Source organism: Notolepis coatsorum (genome assembly GCF_963971535.1).
Source record: "Notolepis coatsorum genome assembly, chromosome: 9".
In the NCBI taxonomy this organism is placed as follows: domain Eukaryota; kingdom Metazoa; phylum Chordata; class Actinopteri; order Aulopiformes; family Paralepididae; genus Notolepis; species Notolepis coatsorum.
In genome coordinates, this window is record NC_140173.1 from 147,294,735 (window position 1) to 147,317,234 (window position 22,500).

Genomic DNA, 22,500 nt, shown 5'->3' on the forward strand with positions numbered 1-22,500 from the left:
TGAAAGACGTTTATTTTTCTGTCTTGTTTACACACAAATCAAACACACCCGTGTGGACTTGCAAAAGAAAAAAATATTAAATCACAAATGTACATATTCAAGGCAAGCTCACACACAAAATCCAAAATCAACGACCGAAAAATAGGAATAGGCACATGCTTATTTTTTGCCTATCCTTTACAAAATCTTAAAAACTAAATATAATATAAAGAACGAAAAACTTAAAATATGCTGCAAGATATAATTTTTTGAAAGAAAAAACAAATGTTTGATGTTTTACTCAAAACTGTACTCCTGAATTATTTTATCCTTTAGGGCTTTTTTAAATCTCCCCTGAGAAGTACACGACTTCAACCCGTCACTAAGGCTATTCCATAATTGAACTCCCAAATTGAAACACATCTAGCTTTTACATTAGTTCTTACCTTTTTACATGTTTTAATAGTCATTATAATATATTTTACATTCCTCTCCGTTCAGATGGGCGAGCAGTTGATCAGCAAGCTGAACCCGACCTCTGACCTGGTGAAGAGACAGCTCAGCCAGCTCAGGGACCAATGGCAGACCCTGAAGCAGACGGCGGCCAATCAGTCCAGGGCACTGGGCGGGGCTAAGAGCCTTCAGCAGTTCAACAGGAAGGTGGACAAGTTGGAGGCTTGGATCAAAGAGAAGGTATGAGAAAGAAAGACGTCAGCGACACCTCGTAGTACAAACTAGGGATGTTCCATATTGGCTTTTTTTTTTTTTAACCGATATCCGATATACCGATATTGTTAGACTCTTAATTTCCGATACCGATATCAACCGATACAGATCATTTCCGATATTACATTTTAATGCCAATATCGGTCCCAAGTCCCAAGTCAAGACTTGAGCAAAAACTCTGAAACTTTGGGTTTCGAGTGCTAAAACATGTCACTTTGCTGTCAACTAGCGTTGGCGCTAATATTAACTACCAAAATTATGAGCTAATGTCAGCTACCAAGTGTTGCAGCTAAGGCTCTCTGTACTCTTGATCAACGACCATACAGCCGTTCTAATGGCAGCTAATGTTATGTTTGCTAACAGCCAAAGAGAAAGATGCCAGTGTTTAACCCTTTCACTACCACGCTACCAAAGGGTTAACCCTTTCACTGCGACAATACAGAATGTTAACCCTTTCGCTGCCACACGACAACGGGTTAACCCTTTCACAACCACACTACAGAATGTTAACCCTTTCACTACCACACTACAGAATGTTAACCCTTTCACTACCACACTACAGAATGTTAACCCTTTCACTACCACACTACAGAATGTTAACCCTTTCACTACCACACTGCAGAAGGTTAACCCTTTCACTACCACACTGCAGAAGGTTAACCCTTTCACTACCACACAACAGCGGGTTAAGCTTCTGTAGTGTGGTGGTGAAAGGGTTAATGGACCGTTTAAGCAGGACATGCCTTATTGCAGTGCTGCCCAACCTGGGGACAGGGCCCCCCCCTGGGGGCCTCGAAAGATGTAAGCCGGGGACACATATTCCCAGAGGATTTGAAGCCAAGTTATTTAATGAGAGACCAAAACCCTAAATCAACATGTATCCCACTGGAGTCAAATTCCTTTTTAGATTTGTATCACCAGTAAAAATAACTAAAGTCGCCATCATTAGGTCCTGTTTTTTTTCTGGCATAAAAATGATGAGAAAATTGTCAGAAAAACGCCACGCGATCTAAATCCGGCGGGCGGTGGAGGGGTGGGGGGGGGGATTATGGGGATGAGTTACTAAGACGACCCGGTGGAAAGAGGTTTCACTCGCTCTGGTTAACTGCTGCACGCTCTCATATATCCACAGCTGTAAAACGTCTGCCGCTCGGTATTAAAACGCACTCCCGTCAGGGGGTTTCATAGAGTATTTATCTATGTATTTCTATTGTTATAATTTTTTTTAATTAAATGTTTTTGGTAGATTTTTATTTGTTTGTTTCTATTGTTTTTTTATTCTATTGTATTTCCATTCTATTCTATTCCATAGTGTTTCTGTTTGCATTTCACTTCCTTCCCGTGTTGCTTCCTCTCCTCCTGTGCGTCGCCCAGCAGCTAGACGGGCGTCCCGAGGGGCACTTGACACGGGGGGATGGTATTAAAGTTGAAAGTCCCGTACTGTAATTTCTACTTTTACTCTCCTCTCCTCTCCTCTCCTCTCCTCTCCTCTCCTCTCCTCTCCTCTCCTCTCCTCTCCTCTCCTCTCCTCTCCTCTCCCCTCCTCTCCTCTCCTCTCCCCTCCTCTCCTCTCCTCTCCTCTCCTCTCCTCTCCTCTCCTCTCCTCTCTCCCCTCTTTTCTCTCCTCTCCCCTCTCCTCTCTCCTCCCTCTCCCCTCCCCTCCTCTCCTCTCCTCTCCTCTCCTCTCCTCTCCTCTCCTCTCCTCTCCTCTCCTCTCCTCTCCTCTCCTCTCCTCTCCTCTCCTCTCCTCTCCTCTCTCCTCTCTCCTCTCCTCTCCTCTCCTCTCCTCTCCTCTCCTCTCCTCTCCCTCTCCTCTCCTCTCCTCTCATCTCCTCTCCTCTCCTCTCTCCCCTCTCCTCTCTCCTCTCCTCTTTAAAGTAGAGCCTAATCAACAGAACATATTAGTCCTCTCTCCTCTCCTCTCCTCCCCTCTCCTCTCCTCTCCTCCCCTCTCCTCTCCTCTCCTCTCCTCTCCTCTCCTCTCCTCTCCTCTCCTCTCCTCTCCTCTCTCCTCTCTCCTCTCTCCTCTCTCCTCTCTCCCCTCTCCTCTCTCGCCTCTCCCCTCTCCCCTCTCCTCTCTCCTCTCTCCCCTCTCCTCTCCTCTCCCCTCTCCTCTCCTCTCCTCTCCTCTCCTCTCCTCTCCTCTCCTCTCCTCTCCTCTCCTCTCCTCTCCTCTCCTCTCCTCTCCTCTCCTCTCCTCTCCTCTCCTCTCCTCTCCTCTCCCCTCCCCTCTCCTCTCCTCTCCTCTCCTCTCCTCTCCTCTCCTCTCCTCTCCTCTCCTCTCCTCTCCTCTCCTCTCCTCTCCTCTCCTCTTTATATGGCTCTAAACGTGCTGAGTAATCTCCACCATCACAGAGACCATGAAAGCCTTTTTTTCCCTTAAATTTTTTTTTAAAGCCACTGTATTTGGCTTCCCTTCAACCTGTAACTTCCAGGAGATGAGAGGTTTTGCGTCCCACAGCGGGCAGCCGCTCCTCTTATGTCATGGAATCCCGCCGTGTTCTGGCGCGCGGGTACGAGGCCCGCGGGAACTGATTATGGGCCCGTTGAGAAATGTCACAGGAGGAGTGACGCGGTCTAAGAGGTTTTTTATAGACGAGACTTAAATCCAAGCCGTCCGCGGGGAGGATGCTATCCATCATTTTAGTTCCACTCCTAGTCCTTTTTTCCACCATGTGCACCGCTGACGACTTCAAAGACCCGCTCCTCGGGGGCCAGTGGTATTATTACTCAAGGTACATGTGCATTATAGTCAGGGGTGTAAAGTACTTGAGTAATTGTACTTTGTTACAATACTTAAGTACTGTTTTTGGGGATTTGTACTTTACTCAAGTATTATTAGGTTTGTATACTTGTACTTTTACTCAATTACATTTCAGAGAAAAAAAACATACTTTTTACTCCTTACATTTAAAATGCAGACCTACAAAGTACAAAGTACAAATCTCGCATTTTAATTAGTATATTTGTTTCTCTGGTACATTTAAACGTAGAAACGTTTTGACTTTTACTCAAGTGTGTTTTTAGCCAGATACTCTGACTTTTACTTGAGTACGATTTTGAGACGGTGCCCATGCTTTCACTTTCTAATTTCTGGGTACTTTTTACACCCCTGGTTATAGTGAAATGCTTGTGAAGTCAAGTCAAGTCAGCTTTATTTGTATAGCATATTTACAAAGGACTAAAAGCCAAACCAAAGTGCTTCACATGATAAAAACACATACAATGCAGTAACAGGTAAAAATACACAAAAATTACAGAAAAGGGTATTGTACATTTAAGAAAGCAAGAGCAAGGTGCAATATAAAAGAGACAAGAAATTAGATAAAAAGTCCAGAGTAACAGTCGACTGGTTCTGTATGACCCTCCTCGTGAGATTGTGCTTCATAAAACAGCAAAAGACCAGACAATATACAAAATATACATAATTAATTACACATCATTTTTAGTACAATCTTGAGGTACTTGTACTTTGTACTTTACTCCAGTGGTTTCATTTTAGGGAACTTTGTACTTTTTACTCCACTACATCTATCTGAAGCCATCTAGTTACTGGTTACTTTGAAGAAGATTTTGCATGGAAAACATGGCAAATATTTATGAAGATTATGTACTTTTCAAATCCAAAGCCTGTCGACTTTCAAGAGAACGTAATCAGAGCAGCACAACTAGACCACACACCACTTTAACACATCCTCTAATTAGAGCAGCATAACTGGACCACATACCACTTTAACACATCCTCTAATTAGAGCAGCATAACTGGACCACATACCACTTTAACATGACACTTTAATCAGAGCAGCATAACTGGACCACACACCACTTTAACATGACACTTTAATCAGAGCAGCATAACTGGACCACACACCACTTTAACATGACACTTTAATCAGAGCAGCATAACTGGACCACACACCACTTTAACATAACCTTTAATCAGAGCAGCATAACTGGACCACATACCACTTTAACATGACACTTTAATCAGAGCAGCATAACTGGACCACATACCACTTTAACATGACACACTTTAATCAGAGCAGCATAACTGGACCAGATACCACTTTAACATGACACTTTAATCAGAGCAGCATAACTGGACCACACACCACTTTAACATGACAATTTAATCAGAGCAGCATAACTGGACCACACACCACTTTAACATGACACTTAATCAGAGCAGCATAACTGGACCACACACCACTTTAACATGACACTTTAATCAGAGCAGCATAACTGGACCAGATACCACTTTAACATGACACTTTAATCAGAGCAGCATAACTGGACCACATACCACTTTAACATAACCTTTAATCAGAGCAGCATAACTGGACCACATACCACTTTAACATGAACCTTTAATCAGAGCAGCATAACTGGACCACACACCACTTTAACATAACCTTTAATCAGAGCAGCATAACTGGACCACATACCACTTTAACACATCCTTTAATCAGAGCAGCATGACTAGACCTCATACCACTTTAACATACACTTTAATCAGAGCAGCATAACTGGACCACATACCACTTTAACACATCCTTTAATCAGAGCAGCATAACTGGACCACATACCACTTTAACACATCCTTTAATCAGAGCAGCATAACTGGACCACATACCACTTTAACACATCCTTTAATCAGAGCAGCATAACTGGACCACATACCACTTTAACATACACTTTAATCAGAGCAGCATAACTGGACCACATACCACTTTAACATAACCTTTAATCAGAGCAGCATAACTGGACCACATACCACTTTAACATAACCTTTAATCAGAGCAGCATAACTGGACCACATACCACTTTAACATAACCTTTAATCAGAGCAGCATAACTGGACCACATACCACTTTAACATCACCTTTAATCAGAGCAGCATAACTGGACCACATACCACTTTAACATCACCTTTAATCAGAGCAGCATAACTGGACCACATACCACTTTAACACAACCTTTAATCAGAGCAGCATAACTGGACCACATACCACTTTAACATCACCTTTAATCAGAGCAGCACAACTGGACCACATACCACTTTAATCACCTTTAATCAGAGCAGCATAACTGGACCACATACCACTTTAACATCACCTTTAATCAGAGCAGCATAACTGGACCACATACCACTTTAACATCACCTTTAATCAGAGCAGCATAACTGGACCACATACCACTTTAACACAACCTTTAATCAGAGCAGCATAACTGGACCACGTACCACTTTAACATCACCCTTAATCAGAGCAGCATAACTGGACCACATACCACTTTAACACAACCTTTAATCAGAGCAGCATAACTGGACCACATACCACTTTAACATAACCTTTAATCAGAGCAGCATAACTGGACCACATACCACTTTAACACATAATTTAATCAGAGCAGCATGACTGGACCAGATACCACTTTAACATCACCTTTAATCAGAGCAGCATAACTGGACCAGATACCACTTTAACATAACCTTTAATCAGAGCAGCATAACTGGACCACATACCACTTTAACATAACCTTTAATCAGAGCAGCATAACTGGACGACATACCACTTTAACATAACCTTGAATCAGAGCAGCATAACTGGACCACACACCACTTTAACATAACCTTTAATCAGAGCAGCATAACTGGACCACATACCACTTTACCATGACCTTTAATCAGAGCAGCATAACTGGACCACACACCATTTTAACATCACCTTTAATCAGAGCAGCATAACTGGACCACATACCACTTTAACATGACCTTTAATCAGAGCAGCACAACTGGACCACATACCACTTTAACATAACCTTTAATCAGAGCAGCACAACTGGACCACACACCACTTTAACATGACATTTAATCAGAGCAGCATAACTGGACCACGTACCACTTTAACATAACCTTTAATCAGAGCAGCATAACTGGACCACACACCACTTTAACATGACCTTTAATCAGAGCAGCATAACTGGACCACATACCACTTTAACATGACCTTTAATCAGAGCAGCACAACTGGACCACATACCACTTTAACATAACCTTTAATCAGAGCAGCACAACTGGACCACACACCACTTTAACATGACATTTAATCAGAGCAGCATAACTGGACCACGTACCACTTTAACATAACCTTTAATCAGAGCAGCATAACTGGACCACACACCACTTTAACATGACCTTTAATCAGAGCAGCATAACTGGACCACATACCACTTTAACATGACCTTTAATCAGAGCAGCATAACTGGACCACATACCACTTTAACACATCCTTTAATCAGAGCAGCATAACTGGACCACATACCACTTTAACATGACCTTTAATCAGAGCAGCATAACTGGACCACATACCACTTTAACACATCCTTTAATCAGAGCAGCATAACTGGACCACATACCACTTTAACATAACCTTTAATCAGAGCAGCATAACTGGACCAGATACCACTTTAACATAACCTTTAATCAGAGCAGCATAACTGGACCACATACCACTTTAACACATCCTTTAATCAGAGCAGCATAACTGGACCACACACCACTTTAACATGACCTTTAATCAGTGGCACCAGATCAGACACCAGAGGTGACTGCATCGTCCAACATAGACTGACCACGTTTGGCCAAAAACGTCCTGTTCTTAAAAAGCAGCCAAAACGTGGAACAGTCTCCCCATTTCCATAAGGGAAAGCCCCACCCTTGCTTCTTTTAGAGGGCAACAAAAAAATGGCTGAAGACCAACCAGTCATGTGACATATCTCTAGCCACTAGTATTTTTGTGTATTGCTGCTACTTATTTGTACATGTGATACTATTTTTACGTGTCCTGTTTTTATGTATTTGTACATTTCTTACTGTTTTTATGTGTCCTGTTTCTATGTCTGGGGACAACGGATGGAAATGAGCCTTGTGCTAAATCTGGCAATTTTTACACTCCACTGTGTTCATACATTTTGCATTGTCCCGTCCAAATAAACAAATAAAGTAAAAGTGCAGCATAACTGGACCACATACCACTTTAATTAACATAACCTTTGGAGGTCAATGGTTCAAGGGTTGAATGCTCCCAATCACTTCAATACACAAACATCACATAGAATGTCTACTTTTACTTTAGACACTTAAGTACATTCAATATCTAACACTTCTCTACTTTAACTTTTACCGGAGTACTATTTTATCTGGGTATTTCTACTTTTACTTAAGTAAAGGAACTGCATGTAAAGAGGATCTAATCTAAACACTAGTTTAGTGGAGCTGTGAACTGGAACAAGTTACCGTTGCGTATAAAAAGCACAGGTAAACAACATCTTCTTAAAAAGGGGTGAAGGCTCTGGCTTGTGGAGCGTGTAGAAACAGAAGCAGCAAAACATTCGTTTGAGTAGTATTCCTATGTATCTGCAACGCAGCTACTATCGTCATAGGTGACATAGATGTCTTTTTTCAGATGTTTTCACGTAAACATCTGTATCTCTATGTGCGTTGTATCGTCCCAGTAGCAGCCAGGACCGTGATGGAAACAGGTCCCTGGACTTTATCATGTTGTCATTGACACGGAATGCACGTTTTTGTTTGTTTTTTAACGACATGCTTTTTGTCAAATAAACTGAACGAAACACTGCTGCCTCTGAAAAAAAAAACAATGACTTGGTTTAAAATAAATCACTGATTTAAAAAAATAATAAATAAACGTATATATAAAAAAAGGTTTGATGTTTCTCACCGACGCCCATAAATTGTTTCAACTACGCAACGTGGGCCCTGGACGGGGGTCCGCTCGGGGGGGGGGGGGGGGGCACTAAGGCCACAGCACATAAACCACTACAACTGTTTAAGTTGGGGGGGAAAAAGAATAAAGGAAGGAACACCGGAGCCTGAGTTACGAGGTAACCTGGGTATATATACGTTACAGCGGGGAACTGTGGCTGTAAAAAGGTGACTTTTATGTGTGTCAGCAGGAGGACCAGCGGCCTCTGGTCTCCGTCTTGGGGGACAACGTTGACAAGATGCAGCTGACCCGGAGGATCCTGGATCTCAAGCAGGTGAGCAGTAAAAAAAGAACTGATGCTTTGCCCATACTGTACAACATCCCCTCGGCTATGTCCTCCTTTAACCCTTTCACTGCCACACGCCGAGGTGTTAACCCTTTCACGACCACATTGCAGAAGGTTAACCCTTTCACTACCAACCTTCTGTAGTGTAGTGTGGTAGTGAAAGGGTTAACCTTCTGTCTGTAGTGTGGTAGTGAAAGGGTTAACCTTCTGTCTGTAGTGTGGTAGTGAAAGTGTTAACCTTCTGTAGTGCGGTAGTGAAAGGTTAACCTTCTGTAGTGTGGTAGTGAAAGGTTAACCTTCTGTAGTGTGGTAGTGAAAGGTTAACTTTCTGTAGTGTGGTAGTGAAAGGTTAACCTTCTGTAGTGCGGTAGTGAAAGGTTAACTTTCTGTAGTGTGGTAGTGAAAGGTTAACCTTCTGTAGTGTGGTAGTGAAAGGTTAACCTTCTGTAGTGTGGTAGTGAAAGGTTAACTTTCTGTAGTGTGGTAGTGAAAGGTTAACCTTCTGTAGTGCGGTAGTGAAAGGTTAACCTTCCGTCTGTAGTGTGGTAGTGAAAGCGTTAACCTTCTGTAGTGTGGTAGTGAAAGGTTAACCTTCCGTCTGTAGTGTGGTAGTGAAAGCGTTAACCTTCTGTAGTGCGGTAGTGAAAGGTTAACCTTCCGTCTGTAGTGTGGTAGTGAAAGCGTTAATCTTCTATAGTGTGGTAGTGAAAGTGTTAACCTTCTGTAGTGTGGTAGTGAAAGGGTTAACCTTCTGTAATGTGGTAGTCAAAGTGTTAACCTTCTGTAGTGTGGTAGTGAAAGGTTAACCTTCTGTAGTGTGGTAGTGAAAGAGTTAACCTTCTGTAGTGTGGTAGTGAAAGAGTTAACCTTCTGTAGTGTGGTAGTGAAAGGTTAACCTTCCGTCTGTAGTGTGGTAGTGAAAGGTTAACCTTCTGTAGTGTGGTAGTGAAAGGGTTAATTACAGCTTTTATGTATGGAGAAACCATAGATATGTAAAGTATGTAGGGAGAAACCATAGATATGTAAAGTATGTATGGAGAAACCATATATATGTAAAGTATGTAGGGAGAAACCATAGATATGTAAAGTATGTAGGGAGAAACCATAGATATGTAAAGTATGCAGGGAGAAACCATAGATATGTAAAGTATGTAGGGAGAAACCATAGATATGTAAAGTATGCAGGGAGAAACCATAGATATGTGTATGTAGGGAGAAACCATAGATATGTAAAGTATGCAGGGAGAAATTATAGATATGTAAAGTATGCAGGGAGAAATCATAGATATGTAAAGTATGCAGGGAGAAACCATAGATATGTAAAGTATGTATGGAGAAACCATAGATATGTAAAGTATGTAGGGAGAAACCATAGATATGTAAAGTATGCAGGGAGAAACCATAGATATGTAAAGTATGTAGGGAGAAACCATAGATATGTAAAGTATGTAGGGAGAAACCATAGATATGTAAAGTATGTAGGGAGAAACCATAGATATGTAAAGTATGCAGGGAGAAATCATAGATATGTAAAGTATGTATGGAGAAATCATAGATATGTAAAGTATGCAGGGATAAATCATAGATATGTAAAGTATGTAGGGAGAAACCATAGATATGTAAAGTATGTATGGAGAAACCATAGATATGTAAAGTATGTAGGGAGAAACCATAGATATGTAAAGTATGTATGGAGAAACCATAGATATGTAAAGTATGTAGGGAGAAACCATAGATATGTAAAGTATGTAGGGAGAAACCATAGATATGTAAAGTATGTATGGAGAAACCATAGATATGTAAAGTATGTAGGGAGAAACCATAGATATGTAAAGTATGTAGGGAGAAACCATAGATAGATTCTTGCTGTCTTGTCGCACAGAACTTGTAAGTCGCTTTGGATAAAAGCGTCAGCTAAATGACTAAATGTAAATGTAAATGTAAATGTAAAGTATGTATGGAGAAACCATAGATATGTAAAGTATGTAGGGAGAAACCATAGATATGTAAAGTATGTAGGGAGAAACCATAGATATGTAAAGTATGTATGGAGAAACCATAGATATGTAAAGTATGTAGGGAGAAACCATAGATATGTAAAGTATGTATGGAGAAACCATAGATATGTAAAGTATGCAGGGAGAAACCATAGATATGTAAAGTATGTAGGGAGAAATCATAGATATGTAAAGTATGTAAGGAGAAACCATAGATATGTAAAGTATGTAGGGAGAAACCATAGATATGTAAAGTATGTAGGGAGAAACCATAGATATGTATAGTATGCAGGGAGAAACCATAGATTTGTAAAGTATGCAGGGAGAAACCATAGCTATGTAAAGTATGTAGGGAGAAACCATAGATATGTAAAGTATGTATGGAGAAACCATAGATATGTAAAGTATGTATGGAGAAACCATAGATATGTAAAGTATGTATAGAGAAACCATAGATATGTAAAGTATGTAGGGAGAAACCATAGATATGTAAAGTATGTATGGAGAAACCATAGCTATGTAAAGTATGTATGGAGAAACCATAGCCATGTAAAGTATGTATGGAGAAACCATAGATATGTAAAGTATGTAGGGAGAAACCATAGATATGTAAAGTATGTATAGAGAAACCATAGATATGTAAAGTATGCAGGGAGAAACCATAGATATGTAAAGTATGTATGGAGAAACCATAGATATGTAAAGTATGTATAGAGAAACCATAGATATGTAAAGTATGTAGGGAGAAACCATAGATATGTAAAGTATGTAGGGAGAAACCATAGATATGTAAAGTATGTAGGGAGAAACCATAGATATGTAAAGTATGTATAGAGAAACCATAGATATGTAAAGTATGTAGGGAGAAACCATAGATATGTAAAGTATGTAGGGAGAAACCATAGATATGTAAAGTATGTATGGAGAAACCATAGCTATGTAAAGTATGTATGGAGAAACCATATATATGTAAAGTATGTAGGGAGAAACCATAGATATGTAAAGTATGTATAGAGAAACCATAGATATGTAAAGTATGCAGGGAGAAACCATAGATATGTAAAGTATGTATGGAGAAACCATAGATATGTAAAGTATGTAGGGAGAAACCATAGATATGTAAAGTATGCAGGGAGAAACCATAGATATGTAAAGTATGTATGGAGAAACCATATATATGTAAAGTATGTATGGAGAAACCATAGATATGTAAAGTATGTAGGGAGAAACCATAGATATGTAAAGTATGAAGGGAGAAACCATAGATATGTAAAGTATGTAAGGAGAAACCATAGATATGTAAAGTATGTATGGAGAAACCATAGATATGTAAAGTATGTAGGGAGAAACCATAGATATGTAAAGTATGAAGGGAGAAACCATAGATATGTAAAGTATGTATGGAGAAACCATAGATATGTAAAGTATGTATGGAGAAACCATAGATATGTAAAGTATGTATGGAGAAACCATAGATATGTAAAGTATGTAGGGAGAAACCATAGATATGTAAAGTATGTATAGAGAAACCATAGCTATGTAAAGTATGTAGGGAGAAACCATAGATATGTAAAGTATGTAGGGAGAAACCATAGATATGTAAAGTATGCAGGGAGAAACCATAGATATGTAAAGTATGTATGGAGAAACCATAGATATGTAAAGTATGCAGGGAGAAATCATAGATATGTAAAGTATGTAGGGTGAAACCATAGATATGTAAAGTATGTATGGAGAAACCATAGATATGTAAAGTATGTATGGAGAAACCATAGATATGTAAAGTATGTATGGAGAAACCATACTGTTTGTGTTTGTGTGGCTGGTCTCTGAACACTAACAATTCACGGAGAAACCATGTTGAATTACCGCACTTGTTTTGATGAGCTTCTGTTCGCTTCAATTACATTCTAAAGATTACAAACATGTTAAATAAAACAATGCTGTTTACAACGATGTACCCGTCGTGTTGACGCTACGTCAGATAGCCGTAGTTGAGCAATCACGCCAGAGTTTAGTCAAGTCAAGTCAAGAGTTTTATTTGTCACAGCATACAAGTATACAATGAAATGCGGGGGGTCTTGCCCGCAGCGATTGTGCATAATACAATAGTAATATATAATAAGAATTCAATAGAACGACATTGTGCAATAAAACAAGTAAACAAAGTAGGGCATATGTACATGAGTTATTTACAGAGCATGGTAGGACATGCTAGGTCCTGTGGTAGTGCAATACACTGTTAGCTACGGATGAGGCACTGGGTCTTTATGTACACTGCTATACAATGCTATGCCCTTGTCCTGGTTCACATCCTACCTCACCAACAGGTGGCAGTATGTTTCCCTCGGGGGCTCCAGGTCAGCTCCAGCACTTGTCAAACAGGGTGTTCCCCAGGGTTCGGTGCTAGGTCCGCTCCTTTTTATGATTTACCTCCTCCCACTCGGTGACATCATAAGGAAACACGGCCTCCACTTCCACTTCTATGCAGACGACACACAGCTCTACCTCCACACCAAACCCTCGGCCCCCCTTCCTCCCCCCTCCCTCATTGCCTGCCTCCAGGACATAAAAATATGGATGACCACCAATTTCCTCCAACTCAATAGTAAGAAAACCGAACTCATAGTTGTAGCCTCCCCAGCCCTCCTCCAAAAGATCGACCACCTTGTTCTCTCCGTGGATGGCTACTCCATCTGCCCCTCCACGGAGGTAAGGAACCTGGGCGTCATACTGGACTCCACCCTCTCATTTCACCCTCACGTCAAGTCTGTCACCAGATCCGCCTTCTTCCACCTCCGAACCATCTCCCGCCTCCGCCCCTCACTCTCCGACACCTCAGCGGAAACACTCATTCACGCCTTCATCACTTCCCGCCTCGACTACTGTAACGGAGTCCTTCTTGGTGCCTCCAAGAAGGTTCTGGATCGTTTACAGTACGTCCAAAACTCTGCTGCGAGGGTCCTCACGCGCACCAAACCCTGGCAGCACATCACCCCCACCCTGCAAAAACTCCACTGGCTCCCCATCAACTATCGAATCCCCTACAAGATCCTCCTCCTCACCTACAAATCCCTGCACGGGTTGGCCCCTTCCTACCTGACCAACCTACTCCACCCCTACACTCCAGCACGAGGCCTCCGATCCTCCAACTCCGACCTCCTCACCATCCCCCGCACCAGGCGTTCCACACTGGGAGACCGAGCTTTCGCTGCAGCAGCCCCCAGACTGTGGAACTCCCTCTCCCCCCTCATCCGAGGCTCTGACACCATCAACCTCTTCAAAACCAAGCTAAAAACCCACCTGTTCACACTTGCCTTCACGCAACACGGCCCCGCTCCCAAGTAGCCCACCCCTGACTCTTTTTAAGCCACAGATTCCGTTGTTTTGTTTTGTTTTGTTGTTTGTTTGTTTGTTAATTTTAACCACTTCATCCAATTGGACAGAACTTGCCTCCTTTTTTTATTTATTTTTATCTCTTATCTTATTTGTTTTTCTTGTTGTTACTATACACAGATCTTTTATGTATTTTATTATATATATTTTTTCAATTTTATTACTTACTTTTATTTTTTTTCCATCCTTTCCTTGTACAGTGTCCTTGAGTCTGAGAAAGGCGCTTCTCTCTTAAAATTCAATCTATTATTATTATTATTATTATTATATTATACAATCTCAAGCTCTACTATACTATTCTTAAAGTGACCTTTCCTTTTGTAAAGTTACCATAAGTGTGAGCGTGTGCAGTGTGTGGTGTGTGTGTGCTCATGTTAAAGTGGCTGCTAGTGTGAGAGTGTGTACAGTGTGCTGTGTGTGTGCTGTGTGTGTGCTCATGTTAAAGTGGCTGCTAGTGTGTGAGCGTGTACAGTGTGCTGTGTGTGTGCTGTGTGTTCATGTGTGCTTGCCTTGTGTGTGGAGAGTTCAGTGTTCAAGGCTCTACCACTTGGAATTACGACTTCAGGGGTCGCGCCGGTGCATTACTCCAATTAGGAAGTTGGAAATGTTTTACTTCCTCACGTGTCTGGAACGCGGGGTGAGAGCTCGCCTCGGGGAAGTGCATTGTGCTTCATTTGTGAGTCATTGTGAACTGTGTATAAAGTCCACGCCAGGCGACTGCATCATCACTGGCTTCTAGTTATCTACAAGACTCTTCTAGGAAAGACACCTCAATACCTCTCCAGTCTCCTGAACCTTTCCCATAACAACTGATTGATTGATTGATTGATTGAAAACTTTATTAACAGATTGTAGAATGGGTACAGTACGCGTCTATTCTTATCCTAACGGATTAACAGTTCCGCGTTCGCGTTCTGCGAACGACTGGTCGCGCCAATCGTGTGACGGCAAGTTCTGCGCCCGGTTAAGCTTGGCGACTCTTTCGAAGTTGGTTAAGGTTAGAGTTTGTCTTAGAGTGTGACGATAGAACACCAGCCCTGATTCCAAACTCTAACCTTAACCAACTTCGAAAGAGTCGCCTAAGCTTAACCAGTGATAAACTAGGCGTTAGGTAGTTTGCTGCTGTTCGAGGCGGAAATGGGCGCGTCACGCGATTGGGCGCGCATGTCACATGACCAGAAACGTCAGTGGCCAATCAGATCGCACCAGAAACGTCAGTGGCCAATCAGATCGCAGAACGCGGAACTGTTAATCCGTTAGGATAAGAATAGACGCGTACTGTACAGTACGGCTCAATACACACAATTGTTAAGGGGATGCAGACCAGAGAAAGACTTTTGTCTTGTTTACATCAGGGTCCCCCATTTTCAATTCATAGTGACATTTATGACATACAAGACATCATACAGATATACAGATATATATCATGACATTTATGACATACATGACATACAGATATATACAGTAATGTTACATTTGTGACATACAAGATATGCAAATATACAGTACTGGACTACCACCTGAGGTCCAGTGATCGCATCACTTTGTCTATTATTCCCAAGGCCAGAATTCCTTTCATTTTGCTGCAGCAAATGACTGGAACTTTCTCCAAAAAACTCCGTCACAACTTCCGTCAGAAACGGCAAAAGTCCCTATAGCTGACTGTTGCACTTGTTGATTCCCCCCCGCCTCTCTATATATTACACACCTGCAACTGACACCCAGCCTTTTAACTGTAATGTGACTGTTGAATGAATGAATGAATGAATGAATGAATGAATGAATTAATTAATGAATGAATGAATGAATGAATGAATGAATGAATGAATGAATGAATTTATTCACACGCACACACACACACACACACACACACACACACACACACACACACACACACACACACACACACACACACACACACACACACACACACACACACACACACACACACACACACACACACACACACACACACACACACACACACACACACACACACACACACACGATTGTGTGCATGTGCCAGGTCTCCCAAGAAGCTATTTAAAGCTTTTGGAGGGAGAGCCTGATGATCACAAATATAAACAAACAAAAACATACAACGTGGGTAGGCTTACACACCTACCTATACTAACATACATACAACATAAGATACATAAATACAGACAATTAATATTCCCAAGTATGGATTCTATTTTTAGAGATATGATTTAAGCAGTTCCTCTTTCAGTGGTTCATGTTCTGCTTCATGTATGTAGTATGTATCATGTATGTCATTTAATTTGGTTGTTTTGTTTGATGTGTGTTTTAACTATTTCCCGTACCTCTGTGATGTTTGTACCGTCTGTCTCTCTTCTATTTTATTAATTAAAACATGTCTTGTCCCCTTTCCCTGTTAACCTTTTGAGGGAACCTTTTGTCCTCTCGCCAGGCCGTCACTGAAAATAAGCATTTGTAACCTGCCCCTAGTTAAATAAAGGTTAAATAAATAATATGTAATAAAAGTTGGACACCGTTGTGTGTTTTGTCTTGTCACAGGACGAGCAGCTGTACAGGAGCCTTCACGAGGAGATCAACCACCAGGCCCTGAAGCTGGAGAAACAGGGGAAGACGGACAGCAAGACCACCACCTCCCGGAGGAAACACATCAACAAAATGTAGGCGATGCGAGACGTGATTTTACTTCCGTAGTAATTCTCGTCAAATAATGGCTCCATGTCTGGTCAATGTTAGCATGGTGTTATTCACCGTCAAAGATGAAATAATTTTTTTTATTTATTCTCCTTTGGTTCATTACAATTTCCTCAAGCCTGGTAACAGACACAACATATAGAGACGAAGAACATGCAAATTGACCTTGTAGAAGTGGAGCAATCTTCCATTTACTTAGGTATGTATTTTTAGGCGAATTTTCTGAAAATATGGCTAGGGCTTATTAAGAGCATTTACTTCCTGTAATCTTTCTCCACAACATGTCTCCACAAGTATTCAGTCAAATGAAAAGTGTAAATGCTGCATGGAAGCTCTTCCTCGTGAAGGTACAGTAAGCAGAAGGACTGACCCCGTGGTGTTCTGGTATCTGTGCAGGTGGCTGAAGGTCCAGTCCCATCTGAAGAGACACCACGATCACCTCCAGCTGGCCCTGGAAGTGTCCTCCTTCCACCAGCAGGCGGACGACACACTGGGCGCCATCGACGACATGGTAAAGAAGGACGTTGACTTGTGATGTTTAATTGAACCCTTACAACGAAGAACCATAAAGTCTGGTTTAAGTTTTCATTTACATTTACATTTAGTCATTTAGCTGACACTTTATCCAAAGCGACTTACAAGTTCTGTACGACATGTCAGCAGGAAGGGTACAACTCTGGCAGCTAAGGGGTTGGGGTGCTTGTCCGGGGGAGTCCGGCGGTCTCGTGGGAGGGGGAGGAGGAAATGTCTTGTCTGTCTTGTCTTTTGTGTTGTCCTCCTTAACTTTAACTGGGGTGATTTTATTGGGGGGGAGCTATTTTACTATTTCTTTCACTATTTGGGCACTTTTACACGGTTCCTGTGGGTCTATGGAACACCTCTGTAGGTTTTTGTTTTTCAAAAAGGTTCATTGTTTTGTATATCTAGTCAAGTACTCAAAAACAGCATTTTTCTACCTCAAGATCTTAAGCCGTTTTGAGGCTGCAGCTCCAACCACTGTGTGGCCTGGTGGCAATTGCCACATTGTTATGCAGCTGAGAAATCTCTTGACATCACAGATATGCACATTTTAAGATGACTCAGTTCAGTGAGGGTGAATATGGTGAGGGGAATTGGAGGAATGCGCCAATGTGAGAATTAGAGGCATAGGTCTTATTAACGGTGCTGAATACTGGGAGAGGCCATTTATAAGATAGTACCCCTTTACATTTTTAAATGTTATACTCTGTTTTTATAATTTGTTATTTCTGTTGTTATTATTATTGTTGCTGTTATCTCCCTGTGAAGTTCTGTGTATTATTAGTATGGTTATTGTGTTGTCTTGTTTTCATGTAAAATAATAATTAAAAAAATTGATAAAAAAAAAAAATCTGGCAGGGTAAGTGATATGGTTCATTGTTGAGTGCTACAGTACAGTCTTGAGTGCATAGTAGTATAGACAGCATAGTAGGTTGTAATATAGGCAAGGTAGATTACTTTGTAGCAGAGTGCATACTAGCAAAAGACAGTACAATTTTAGTAGTTTTTCCATTTATTTTTCCAGATGAACAATGTTTTCAAACCTAATTATCTAAAAACTGAAAATTAGAAGTCAACTTGGGGCATAATAGGGTTTGAGGCCAAAACGTTCCATTATGAACGTTTGGAAGAGTGCCTTGGATTCGCTTTTTTCTGTTTTCCGATCCATTTCCCTCTCCTTGGACCTCCTCTATATCTGCTTCCTAATTAGTTCAAGTTTGTAAATTGGAGTGTTGAGAATGGTCCTCATTCTCGAACATGTACGTAAGTACCTTTGTAAATAAAAAGAACACATTTACAAAAAGCCTCCTCCGGATTCCTGAACATGTGAAACGGTCTTCGTAAGTCGCCAACATCTTCGCAGCTGGGTTCCCATGAATGAAGAACGTCACTCATTCTTAAACTGGAAGCTCGTTCTCGTACACCTGCATTTGTATACAGAAATGCACAGGTGATTAAACATGTTAAAGGCTTCATTTCGGATAAATAATGGCGATTGTGGTCACTTCGATTCTACAAACATCCTCGGAAATTAAACAATTATAACAATAATAATAATACAACAATATTTGTATTATTAATAATAATACATTCGTAAAATCGAGTTACGAAGGAATTCCTTGGTAACTTTCACGTATGTCCATTGGAGAATGAGGACCATTATACAGTAGTAGATGCATCACATTCACACTCCAAATTATTATGATTACCCTACAGTGTAGGGCTGTTCAAAAAAATAGTTAAAACCAACCTATTTGGTTCTTTGTAGCAAGGGTTAAATTATTTATATGGATTTGTACCTGTAGGCCTGAGAATCGACTGATATTGTCAGACACTCGTTCATGTGTTTTTCTTTGCTTTCAGAGGAAAAGTATATCTGCGTCCAAGGACCCGTCGGCCGGCGGAGACCGAGACATCAGGGACATCGCCAGTCAGATCATGGTGAGGAACCACAACACCTACATTCTTCTGCTTTCAGAATGACATGTCAAATGTCCTGGGTCCATATTCACCAAGCATCTGAAAGGGGGCCATGCCATGGTTTAAATGTTGATAGATATCAGTGTTTCTTATCAACCCGTCATCTGCTGGTCCGTGAAGTCTCTGCGTTGTGTTTGTTGTTTGTTTGTTGATGGTGATCTTACTGGCTGTCACACTATCTCACCCCGTGGTTCCCAAAGTCGGGGTCGCGACCCAAAGGTGGGCCGCGAGCAGCCACGGGTGGGCCGCGAGATGATTTAAAAAAAATAAAAAAAAATAAAAAAAAATATTTTTTTTATTTTTTATTTTTTTATTTTAATTTTTTTTGTCAGGCCACTGAACTTAGAAGCAGGCCAGGACAGTGTTTCTAGTTGTATTCTAAAATTCTATTCTATTGTATTCTAAAATGTTACTATATGGTTTTATATTAACTTAATAAATAAACAAAAACGAAAAATCTACTTATTTCAACGAACATTTCAAACTAAATAACAGATTATGCACATAAAACGCTGAAAACAACCGAAGCAACAATAGTATTTTAATGAGGCTATTATTATTATCATTATTATTTTGCAACAAGTTAGCCCTCTCATAAATAGCACATATAAATGAATAACTAACTTGAACTAACTTAATAGGATTGAAGTGATATTTGGCTTAAAAAATCGGTCGCCTGGCAAAAAAAAAAAAAAAAAAAAAAACAGACGATGTGCATTGGGCCGCGGCTCTCTGACGCCTTATTTTCTGGGCCCCGGCCTGAAAAGTTTGGGAACCCCTGGTCTAATGAGCCTAGATTAATAGATTCATCTCTCTGATACCCGCTTTGTGGTTGCGGCCTATCTGTTAGCCTGTAGCTATCTGTTCTGTTAGCCGGTAGCTAGCTCTACCCTCGTGGTCGTTCCTCGCGGTTCCCTTCGCCCTCCTCCCAACCCCCGTTCAGAGAGCTGGGAGCTCAGCTCAGCTATCGGTGTGATGCGTCTCGCCGTCGCAACCTCGCTATATGATATGTACTTTACCTACATGTTATAACTAGGGATGTCCGATATTATCGGCCTACCGGTATTATCAGCCGATATTGGCACACATATTTGTTTTTACATTTATTTAACCTTTATTTACCAGGCAAGCAAGTAAAAACCAATTCTTATTTTATTGATTGTCAAAAGTATGCATAATGTTGTGTTAATTCCACGTCACGATATATGTAATGTTAATTACCTGAAAATGTATTATTCCAGCTACCCCCCCCCCCCCCCCCCCCCCCTGTCGCAATTCTCGGCAAATGGCCTTTTTTATAAAAAAATATAATTGGATAGCGTTGGCTATATCTTATGTATATGCAGGAAAGTAGCTCGGTATCTGACATCTTTGACTCAAATTCCAATAATCCATGTTTGTTTTTTTTCACAATCACTATTAAGCGCATGGAATAAAAGTGTCACACCTTCCATAGTCGCAGAAATGAACAGGTTAGGGTTAGGGTTAGGGTAACTCTGGTTAGGGTAATTCTGTTCATTTATTTTGAAGAATGTTAATTGAAAAGTTAAAGAATCAAATGTATATAAAAAAACGTTTAATATTATTATATAATAATAATAATTTATTAATAATAAAATAAAAATGTATATATAATAAAAACATTTAATAATACAGTATTAATTGTAATTAATGGTTGTATTGCTACCAACCTGTGTGTCAGATGCTGGACGTCACGGCCTCCCAGCTGTCCAACCTGCATCCAGCCCTGGACGCCTGCGTCGCACACAAGCACACTGAGCTGAAGGACTGCTGGTCGCTCCTCCAGAAGGCCTTCAGGTGAGACAACAACACACTCGAATCTCAAACCTACCGAAGTCAGCCCATGTCTCCCCACTTCTTAGGGACCTGCACTGGCTCCCCATCGCTGCACGTACACAGTAAAATTTTGCAGAGTAAATTTTACTCAAACTGAGTCCATTTGAGCCCAAGTGAGTAACATTTTACTCAGTTTGAGTCAAATGTACTCAGTTTGAGTAAAATGTACTCTGCGAAATTGACTGTGTATCCGCTTCAAGGCCCTCGACCTAGCATATCGTGCAGCGAAGGGAACCGCTCCCACCTACCTCTGGTCAATGGTCTCTAACTACACACCCTCAAGACCCCTACGCTCTGCATCTTCTGGCCGCCTCAGACCCACTCCTATCTGAGCTCCAGGAGGGTCATCAAGGAGAACCTGCCTTTTCTCAGTCCTTGCCCCACAATGGTGGAACTACCTACCCACCCAGTTAGGACAGCCGAAACCTGTCCAATCGACTAAAGATGCACTTCTTCAACCATTATCTGAAATTTAAAAAAATTCAAATTTAAAAGAAACTCTAACCCTAACTAACCTACTGTCATGCACTTGTCCTAATAAACTAACCTACACTGTAGCACTCAACACTTTGATGAACATTGTTACTCAGCTGATAGAGTTGTGCCCTTCCTGATGACTTGTCGTACAGAACCTGTAAGTCGCTTTCGATAAAAGCGTTCAGCTAAATGACTAAATGTAAAATGTAAATGTAGAAACACACTGAGCTGAAGGACTGCTGGTCTCTCCTTCAGAAGGCCTTCAGGCGAGACAACAACACACTAGAAAATGAACACTCTTAGCAAATCATCTTGTCTCGTATTCAGACGTATACACCCCCCCCCTGTCCCAATGTGTGTTTTTGTAATGTAAGTATCTGTACGTGAAAACCTAAACCTAAAACTGCAATAGGAAAAAATGCACCACAGGCAATGTGGAGGAGCGAAACCTTAGAAGGGCCATTCAAGGGGGGATCTCCCTTCTTAGATGTCGGTGATAGTAGTGTTGCAGTAAAACAGGCGAACAGTTGGTAAGCATGCACTCATACGTGTAATGAAACACAGATAAGTGCATGCGATAGCAACTGAACATTTTGAAAGATTGAAAATAGAGCTGATGGCGGATCTATTTGAGGCGTGGGGGGGGGGGGGGGGGGGGGGGGGCAGCGCCGAGAGGGTCACATCCTCCCGGTCATCATCATCGCGGGACGTCCACCACTCCGGTCATCACCACGAGACAGCCACTCACAGGGAGACCGGGAGACAGGGACAGGCGTTAGACAGTTTGCTGTGAGTGTAGACGAGC

The 22,500-nt window shown here is 41.2% G+C and overlaps 1 protein-coding gene across 1 annotated transcript in view; it reads left to right on the top strand.

Moving 5' to 3' along the window:
- Positions 1-21,183, top strand: part of mymx (myomixer) — a gene marked incomplete at its 3' end in the record, with an annotated part of 46,815 nt that extends 25,632 nt beyond the window's left edge. Inside the window, exons 5-10 of the mRNA XM_084322045.1 lie at positions 481-672; positions 8,680-8,766; positions 16,710-16,828; positions 17,259-17,373; positions 19,245-19,322; positions 21,064-21,183. Coding sequence (XP_084178171.1) covers positions 481-672; positions 8,680-8,766; positions 16,710-16,828; positions 17,259-17,373; positions 19,245-19,322; positions 21,064-21,183 — 711 coding nt within the window. The remainder of the gene's footprint in view (positions 1-480; positions 673-8,679; positions 8,767-16,709; positions 16,829-17,258; positions 17,374-19,244; positions 19,323-21,063) is intronic.
- Positions 21,184-22,500: the final 1,317 nt, after the last annotated feature.